This window comes from Glycine max, chromosome 14, assembly GCF_000004515.6.
Source record: "Glycine max cultivar Williams 82 chromosome 14, Glycine_max_v4.0, whole genome shotgun sequence".
NCBI classification, from domain to species: Eukaryota; Viridiplantae; Streptophyta; class Magnoliopsida; order Fabales; family Fabaceae; genus Glycine; species Glycine max.
The window spans coordinates 35,638,996-35,649,199 of record NC_038250.2 but is presented as its reverse complement, the minus strand read 5'-3'; the positions used below and the strand labels follow the sequence as shown (position 1 = coordinate 35,649,199).

At 45.3% G+C, this 10,204-nt stretch overlaps 1 protein-coding gene across 1 annotated transcript; it reads left to right on the top strand.

Moving 5' to 3' along the window:
- The first annotated feature begins 2,604 nt into the window (after positions 1-2,604).
- LOC100803686 (uncharacterized) lies at positions 2,605-3,420 on the top strand. The gene has a single exon (XM_006596754.1). It carries the CDS (start codon positions 2,605-2,607, stop codon positions 3,418-3,420), a length of 816 nt encoding a protein of 271 aa, XP_006596817.1.
- The last annotated feature ends 6,784 nt before the right edge of the window (positions 3,421-10,204 follow it).

Sequence of the window (10,204 nt, the reverse complement as noted above, 5' to 3'; positions counted from 1 at the left end):
ATGGCAAAGCTTTGTTCAATAATCAGGCATTTTGTTGACAAAAAATAATAATTGTAAATTGAAGTAAAAGTATGATATATCCTAATTCGAAAACAGTAAACGCAAGCAATTAAAAGTGACAACAGTGGTTTAAAAGCGTTGGGTCTTCCTAATAAACGAGTTGATGCATATAAAGATATTTCTCTAATTTAGAATGTTCTTGTGTTCTATGCCGAAGACTAAAGTACTAAACCTCGATCCCTCACAAGTTTAGACTAATTTAAGCCAAACTTCGTTCTCAGATCCCTCTTGTTGAACTAGGTTTAATTCAAACAGCATTATACTCACAGCATAAGAAAAACTAAAACCCTGCACTCTATCCCTAGTAATGCAGTTATCTAGCCCTGCTCTATCAAGTTCTAAGGAAACAGTACACTTCCCAGTGCTAAAGTTCCCTAACAATACACACTAGTGGGTGATTAGACCAAAGGCATGCAACAATAAAGCATTGATAGAAGCAATGAACACATAAAACACACTTAATTAGATATGAAAAGTATTTACATCAACTGTTCATTAGAAATCTTCAACTAGAGTTTTAGCAATCCATTACAAGGAGACCTAAATTGCAAATCAGACAGAGAATGAAGAGCAATTGCTGCTTACACAGGAAGGGGGATCCCTCCTCCTCTTCTTGGCACCTCACAATCACTCAAACAGTCTCAAATCACTCTCAAATGGCTCCTTGTTGTTGCTTCCTCCTTTGAGTGTGTAAAATTTCGTGCAAGAGCCTAATAATTTCCTTCCTACTGTCCTTGTTACCCTAATTCTTACAATTTGGGCTTTAAATAGGCTCTGAAATTGTGCCGTCGCGCTTAGCACGAGTTAGTGGATTTAGGCTTGGCGCCAATGCTGCATTGAGCCTGACAAGAGACGAATGACTCGCTTAGTGAGCTGATCTCGTGCTTAGCGTGCTGCTTTGAGTCAGGTGCTCTTCCAGATTCCTTCTTCACACTAAGCGTGCTGAAGCCGCGCTTAGTGATGGATACACGCTAAGCCCACTGAGTTCGCTTCGTGTGACAATCACTTTGGAACTTCAAGAAATTAGATCCTTTTTACCTGAAATTGTATCTATTTTAACATTAATTCCAATAAAAGAGACCCTAATGACAGAGATCAAAACACAACAAAGTTTATTTACAAATCCTACAAAAGAACTATAAATTGGGGAAAACTATACATATTTTGCAAAAGTTTTCTATACAAAAGTTAGTCGTATAAGACGACTAACAGATACTCGAATCATTTCGTTTTAATTATTAACTTGGTGACACGATGCACTTTCCGGTAAACCACTTCCGCGTAAAAAGAGTAATTACAAATTTTTGAAAAAGGAACTGTGGAAGAGGGTCAACACTTGGCTACCCCATGAGAGGAGCACCATCGGAAGAGAGTATTGCACCTTTCATCGCACGAGGCTTTAGTGACCCCAATGCAAGAATGCTTTAAAGAGTCCGAAAAGCATGGAATGCGGTGCAAAGGAAGGATAAAGAGCTTAGAGGAAGCAGCAATGGTGTTATTGGAGGGTATCATCAATGGTTGAAGGCTCGGATGCAAGGGATAACTTGAATCTTGAAGCTAAAAAGTCCAAGTAGGGAAGAAACTGAAGTCCCTGAGGAAAGTGAAGAGGTGCAAGCCTTGAAAGCGGAACTTGAAAGAACACAAGTGGTCAAGGAAAAGTTCAAGCCGACAACCATTAGGGTCAGAAAAGAGTGTGACGAGCTGAGGGACGTCAACATGGCCATAGCTGAAGCATTAGAACAAGAAACGAAGAGGGCACGAAAAGAAGAATGGGGCCGAAACAAGTTCTGAGGAGCTTTATGGGACAACAACAACGAACTCAGGCTTTGGAGGGTCGAAAGAGACAAGTCAAGGGTGGAAGGAATGATATTAGAGGACAAGTTGAAGGCTTGTCAAAGGTCGAAGAGGAACTTGACCAAACAGTTGAGTAGGACAGAAGAGAACATGTGGGCAATCATTGACCAATATAAAGAGAAGCAAAATCTAGCTATAACCCGTGAGCAAAGGCTAGAGGACGAGCATGCAAAAGTATCGGTCCTGCAAGTGGAAAGGGAAGCAAGGGAGAGAGTGATAGATTCATTACACAGAGAAGCTATGATGTGGATGGATAGGTTCACTTTCACCTTAAATGGAAGTCAAGAGCTTCCAAGACTGTTAGCCAAAGCCAAGGTGATGACGAACGTGTACTCAGCTCCTGAGGAAGTTGATGGGCTTTTTGATTATTGTCAACATATGATCAAGTTAATGTCCCACATAATTAGGAACCGTTGAGGTGTTTGTACTTAGGCTTTAACTTTGACAAGATAGACAATTTTGTCTCTTAATGAAAATGAGATTTGATTTAACCCTAAGTCTTTGCTAAAATTTCTGTGTGGGTCCAATACTTAGACAACTTATCATGGTCATGTATTCATGTTTAGTTCATTGTCACATTACTCATTGCATTTTGTTCTTTTAGCAGTTATAGTCAAGTAAAACACCATAACCAAAAAAGACAAACACGCTTTACAACACCCCTATCGAACCCGATCCAAAACTAGAGTCATGGTCGAGATAGAAGAAGTGCAAGAGAAAATGAAGGCCGATATGGAGGCCATGAAGGACCAAATGACCTCCATGATGGAGGCCATGTTAAGCATGAAGCGGATGATGGAGAGCAATGCGGCCATAGTTGCCACCACCAGCGCCGCCGCTAAGGCAGATCCGACCCACCCATCCGCCATAAATCAAGCAAACCAACCAATCCTAGACATGGTAGGTCAGGGAGGGGAGGTGTTAGGCAGCACAGGCGGTCCACACATGGGGCATAATAGGAATGCTTTCCGATATGGCCTACCCCCCAACTATACATCACCCAATGCCATGCACATGCCCAACGAGAATGCTAACCACGTCGTTCCTGTTCCCTTTGAAGGCCAGCAACCCCAGCCTGCAGGGGATGCCCGTGAAGAGCCTCAGGATCATGCTCAGGTTGACTTTGAACTATACCCTATGTTTGCCACTGAGGGACCGGTGTGTAGTGGTATGCCTCAAACCAATGCCGTGGGGGCTCCTCAACACCGCCCACTGCAACCTCTGCATTTCTCAGTAGAGAGACTGCCTTCGACAGTGGAAGGAAGGGAGAAATTGGATCTCATCAAGGAGAGGCTACGGGCCATCAAAGGGACTGGTGATTACCCGTTTGCCGACATGGCGGAGTTATGTTTGGTGCCTGACATCGTGATCCCCCCGAAGTACAAGGTGTCAGATTTCAATAAGTACAAGGGGATTACTTGCCCCAAGAACCACCTTAAAATGTACTGTCGAAAGATGGAGGCATACTCCAGGGATGAGAAGCTCTTAATGCATTTTTTCAAATAAAGCTTGGTCGGGGCGGCAGTCACCTGCTATACAAATTTGGAAGCTTCCCAGATTTGCTCTTGGAAGGACTTGATAGCTGCCTTCATCAGGCAGTATCAATATAATACCAACATGGCTCCTGACAGAACCCAGTTGCAAAATATGATCAAAAGGGAGCATAAGTCCTTTAACGAGTATGCCAAAAGGTGGAGGGACCTGGCAGCACAAGTGGTGCCCCCCATGATGGAAAGAGAAATGATAACTATGATAGTGGGCACGCTGCCAGTGTTCTACTATGAGAAGATGGTGAGTTGCATGCCCTCTAGCATTGCAGATTTGGTATTTGCGGGTGAGAGGATCAAGGTAGGCTTGAGAAGGGGAAAGTTCGATTATGCCCCTCCTGCCAGCATGAGCAATTGGAGATTCGGAGCAAGTGGGGCCAAGAAGAAGGAAGGAGATACCCACGCTATGACTTTAGCTACTACTTGGCCTAAATCCTAACAAGCCCCTCACAACACTTACCAATATTCCCCACACCAACCAAGCTTTTTGGCCCATGTCGGAAACCCTTCTAAATCGGTGCCCGTCCAGCAAAAAATACCCGCTCAACCACAAAGACCTCCCACTCATAACTTGGCTACCACACAATCTCACCCCGTTGGCAACTCCAATCCCAGCACAAGCGCCAATCCAAGGAGGAATTTTCCAGTGAAGAAACTTGTGGAATTCACCCCGATCCCGATGCCATATGTTGACTTGCTACCATCCTTGATCACCAACCAGATGGCAGTGGTAAACCCCGGGAAGATCTACCAATCTCCCTTCCCTCGATGGTACAACCCCAATGCAACCTGTGCCTACATGGGGGTGTCTTGGGGCATTCAATAGAGCAATGCGTGGCTTTCAAACACAAGGTCCAAAGTCTGATTAACGTAGGGTGGCTAACTTTTCAAAAGGATAGCCCGAATATAAGGACGAATCCTCTTGCTAGTCATAGGGGATCAATGGTTAATATGGTGGAGGAGTGTGGACCTCGAGGGCTGAAGCGGATGGAAGATGTGTTATCTTCTAGGAGGTTTATATTGGAAGCGTTGTGTGAAGCGGGCATGATCAGCCTTGGCGGGGACAAGGGAGATTCTTGTTTGATACATCTGGGGGCATCACATGATGTAGAGACATGCTTGGTGGCAGAGGAGCTGCTACAAGGGGTGATGGACAAAGGCCTATTTGAGGTTTATAGCGCGAGAAAAGAGGGGTGATGTGTGCATGCAATTGGTTGATAAAAGCCCGAGCGAGAGATGTTGCCACACAAAATCCCCGAGGCTTCTTGCCTATCCCAGTTGAGAAGCCTGCCCCTTTTCCCTACAAAAGTGATAAGGCGATGCCCTGGAGGTACGCCACACAAGGACCCGACGGAAGGAAGGACGCGCCCGTCATACACACTAAAGATGATCTATCCACTTCCAAGGTCACTAATATCTCTGGCACAAGTGGCATGACCCGTAGCAGGCAGATCTTCGCAGCACCCAAGCCACCAGTGCAATCCAAGGACCCCAAGCGGAAGGCAAAAGCGGGAGTGGAAGAGAGCAATAAGGCGAGCCTGGTTCTAGATGAGGAGGTCCCAGCCGGAAGGTTTGCTAAGGAAGAAGACGACTTCAGCAAAAAAGGAATATTCGTTGAAGAGGCAACCGAGTTCCTACGAATCATCCAACAGAGCGAGTTCAAGGTAATTGAACAACTCAATAAAACCCCAGCTAGGATCTCCCTATTGGGACTACTCATGAACTCTGAGCCTCATCAGGCACTATTGGTCAAGATTATGAACGAAGCCCATGTAGCCCAAGACATATCTGTGGATGGTTTTGGGGGCATAATCAACAATATCACGGCCAACAATTACCTCACATTCACCGATGAAGAAATACCCGTTGAGGGTCGGGGGCACAACAGAGCCTTGCACGTATCCGTTAAATGTTTGGACCACATTGTGGCCAAAGTATTTATTGACAACGACTCTTCTCTCAATGTCATGCCCAAGGCTACTTTGGAAAAGTTGCCTTTTAATGCCTCACACCTAAGGCCAAGCTCCAAAGTAGTGCGGGCTTTCGACGACAGCTGTCGGGATGTAAGGGGGGAGATCGATCTCCCAATCCAAATTGGACCCCACATATGCCAAATTACTTTCCAAGTGATGGACATAAATCCTGCCTATAGTTGCTTATTAGGCCAGCCTTGGATTCATTTGGTGGGGGTGGTCCCTTCAATGCAACACCAAAAGCTGAAATTTATGGTGGAGGGGCAATTAATTATAGTCTCAGGAGAAGAAGACATTCTTGTGAGTTGTCCTTCTTCTACGCCTTACATGGAGTCGTGGAGGATTTGGGCCGAAAATGGCAATGGCATGGAGTGGCAATGGCATGGCAAGTTTGGTAGAGTTCACAGGGAACCGCGGAAGGTTCAGACTAGGATATGGGCCTACGCGCGCTGACATGAGGCAAATTGCCCTAGAAAGGAGGGGAAGAAGCATGGGCCAGCCGTAAGGGCTGCAAGCGAAAAGGGTTCCCTTGTGTCACATCAACAAAAGTTTTGTCAGGGTAGGTTGGATGTGCGAAGGGTGGGTCGCCATGATACACGAAGAAACCCCGCAAGAGCAACCAAATTGGGTGTGGTCGTGTCCTCCGGAGTTCGAATTGGGGAACTGGCGAATTGTCAAAAAACTCAGAATTTTCTTGGTGATCTCAATATAATTCGTTAGTCGTAACCCTATTGTTGTGCCTAGGCTTTAGGGTTTTTTCTCCCTGTTTGGGCATGTCTTTTGTTACCACAAAATTATGAATATACAATCCTTCTTCATTTGTTCTTGCACTTTCGTCCATTTTCATTCTTCTGCATATTTATTTTTGTTGTGATTAAATGGTACAGATCGGACAATGACTCCTATGAAGGTAATGATACCGAGGACCCAGACGTTGATTTTAAGCAACTGATAAACCACGCTGTGGATGAGGAAGATGAGGATTGGGGGCTTCCCCCAGAGCTAAAAAGAATGGTCAAACAGGAAGATAGGGAAGTAAAGCCACACCAAGAAGAAACGGAGATCATAAACTTAGGTGTTGGCGAAGAAAGAAAAGAGGTCAAGGTTGGCACAAGCATGTCCACACATATCTGGGATGAATTGGTGGCTCTGCTGTGAGACTACTAAGACATCTTTGCTTGGTCATACCCAGATATACCCGGCTTGAGTCCAAACATCGTGCAACATAGACTACCTCTAAATCCCAAGTGTTCCTCGATAAAGCAAAAGCTACGGAGGATGAAACCCGAGATGTCCTTAAAGATAAAGGAAGAGGTGAAAAAGCAGTTTGATGCTGGCTTCTTGGCTATGGCATGATACCCGGAATGGGTCGCCAACATTGTGCCAGTCCCTAAGAAGGATGTGAAGGTACGAATGTGCGTGGACTATCGGAATCTAAACTAAGCTAGCCCAGCGGATAACTTTCCTCTACCGCACATCGATATCCTCGTAGATAACACGACCAATTTTGCCTTATTTTCTTTCATGGACGGGTCCTCGGGCTACAACCAAATAAAGATGGCACCGTAGGACATGGAGAAGATGACCTTCCTCACCCTGTGGGGAACGTTCTGCTACAAAGTGATGTCCTTTGGGCTTAAGAACGTTGGGGCAACTTACCAATAGGCTATGGTAGCATTATTCCACGACATGATGCACAAAGAAATTAAGGTCTACATGGATGATATGATTTCCAAGTCAAAGACCGAGGAGGAACACCTCGTCAACTTACGGATGTTTTCTGAGAGGCTGCATAAGTACCGATTAAGGTTGAATCCCGCGAAGTGCACTTTCGAGATCAAGTCAGGAAAGTTGCTTGGCTTTATCGTAAGCCAGAAAGGGATAGAGGTGGACCCAAACAAGGTGAAAGCCATCCTCGAAATGCCTGAGCCACACATTGAGAACAGGTCTGAGGCTTCCTAAGACGTCTAAACTACATAGCGAGGTTCGTATCACAGTTGACCGCCACTTATGAGCCTCTCTTTAAGCTTTTGCATAAGAACCAGCCTGTCCAATGGGACGACGACTGCCAAGTGGAGCTCGGAAGGATTAAGCGATGCCTCATGAATCCTCCTGTGCTTGTGCCACCGATGCCTGGAAGACTCCTTATCCTATACATGACTGTGTCAGACAAGTCGATGGGGTGTATGTTGGGGCAGCATGACGAGTCTAGAAAGAGGGAACGGGCCGTCTATCATCTAAGCAAGAAGTTCACGGCATGTGAAATGAACTACTCTTTGCTCGAAGGGACATGTTGTGCCCTGGTGTGGGCAGCCCACCGGCTAAGACAACACATGTTGAGCTACACCACTTGGTTGGTGTCCAAGATGGACCCAGTCAAGTACATATTCGAAAAGCCCGCTCTCACCGGACGGATCGCTCGGTGGCAGGTTCTGCTATTAGAATTCGACATTGTTTATGTCACTCAAAAGGCTATAAAGGGAAACGCCTTGGCAGATTACCTGGCTCAGTAGCCCATCAAGAACTACCAACCTATGTATCTAGAATTCCCAAATGAAGACATCATGACCTTGTTTGAGGAAGAGGTGGAAGATGAGGATGGGGACAAATGGATTGTGTGGTTTGACGGCACGTCCAATGCACTAGGCCATGGATTATGGGGACTTCAAGGTCATAAAACTGATAGAGTAATTGACTTCAAGGTCAATGATGGAAGCTTGCTTGTGGGGCTTCTATGGAGGCTGGATCTTTGAGCTTCAATGACGTCCTTCAATGGTGATTTTCCACCATGGAGATGCAGCGGAAGGCAAAGGAGAAGAGGCGCCATCCACTAGGGAATAAGCCATGGAAGAAGGAGCTTCACCACCAAGATGAGCCTTGGATAAGAAGCTTGGAGAGGATGCTTCAATGGAGGAAAAGAAAGAGGGAGAGAAAGATAGAGGGGGGAGCACGAAATTGAAGGAAGAAAAAGGGAGAGAAGTTGAACTTTGAGTTGTGTCTCACAAGACTCTCATTCATCAAAGTTACAACAAGTGTTACACATGCTTCTATTAATAGACTAGGTAGCTTCCTTGAGAAAACTTCCTTGAGAAGCTTCTTTGAGAAAACTTCCTTGAGAAGCTAGAGCTTAGCTACACACACCCCTCTCATAACTAAGCTCACCTCCTTGAGAAGCTTCCTTAAGAAGATTCCTAAAGAAGTTAGAGCTTAGCTACACATACCTCTCTAATAGCTAAGCTCACCTCCTTGAGATGAGAAGCTAGAACTTAGCTACACACCCCCTATAATAGCTAAGCTCACCCCCATGACAAAAAACATGAAAATACAAAAAAAGTCCTTACTACAAAGACTACTCAAAATGCCCAAAAATACAAGGCTAAAACCCTATACTACTAGAATGGCCAAAATACAAGGCCCAAATGAAGGAAAAACCTATTCTAATATTTACAAAGATAAGCGGACTCATACTTAGCCCATGGGCTCGAAATCTACCCTAAGGCTCATGAGAACCCTAGGGCCTTCCCTTGGATCTCTAGCCTAATCTACTTGGAGTCTTCTACCCAATGCCCTTGCAGGATAGGATTGCATCAGTCAAGTTGCTCAAGGTATATGGGGACTCAGCCTTGGTAATCCATCAATTGAGAGGAGAATGGGAGACCAGGGATCATAAGTTGATACCCTACCAGGCCTACATCAGAAAACTGATAGAGTACTTTGATGACGTATCCTTTCACCACATCCCTAGAGTGGAAATCAGATGGCCGATGCCCTTGTCACTCTGGTGTCCATGTTCCAATTGACCCCGCACGGGGATTTTTCGTACATCAAATTCAGATGTCGCGGCAAGCCTGCACATTGCTGCTTGATAGAAGAGAAGCAAGGTGGTAAACCTTGGTACTTCGATATCAAGTGATATATCAAAGACAAGGAATACCCACGAGAGGCTTCTGACAATGACAAGAGCATGTTGCGAAGGTTAGCATCCGACTTCTTCCTAAGTGTGAATATCATGTACAAAAGGGATATGGTTTTGCTCCAATGTGTGGATGCCAACGGACATGCCATGGCCCGGAAGATCGTGAAGGCAGGGTATTACTGGCACACTTTGGAAAATGATTGTTGTATCCATGTGACGAAGTGCCACAAGTGCCAGGCCTTCTTCGATAATGTCAATGCTCTGCCCGTGCCTTTGAACGTCTTGGCAGCACCTTGGTCATTCTCTATGTGGGGAATAAACGTGATTGGAGCTATTGAGCCCAAAGCTTCGAATGAACATCGCTTCATTTTGGTCGCCATTGACTACTTCACCAAATGGGTTGAAGCAGCTTCGTACGCCAGTGTGACTAGGAGTGTGGTGGTTAGGTTCATCAAGAAAGAGATAATTTACCGGTATGGTTTGCCTAGGAAGATTATCCCCGACAATGCCACCAATCTGAACAATAAAATGATGAAGGAAATGTGTGAGGATTTCAAGATCCAACACAACAATTCTACGCCTTACAGGCCAAAGATGAATGGGGCAGTTGAGGCTGCTAATAAGAACATTAAGAAAATGGTTCAGAAGATGACCGTGTCATACAAGGATTGGCACGAGATGCTCCCTTTTGCACTGCATGGTTATCGAACCTCAATACGCACATCAACTGGGGCAACCCCATTCTCTTTGGTATACGGGATGGAGGTTGTTCTTCCATTTGAAGTAGAGTTTCCTTCGTTTTGGATTCTAGTCGAGTCAGGGTTGCAGCAATTGGAATGGGCCCAAACTCACTT

Coding starts and splice junctions, on each gene's coding strand:
- LOC100803686 (XM_006596754.1), top strand. CDS start 2,605: ATGGTCGAGATAGAAGAAGTGCAAGAGAAAATGAAGGCCGATATGGAG.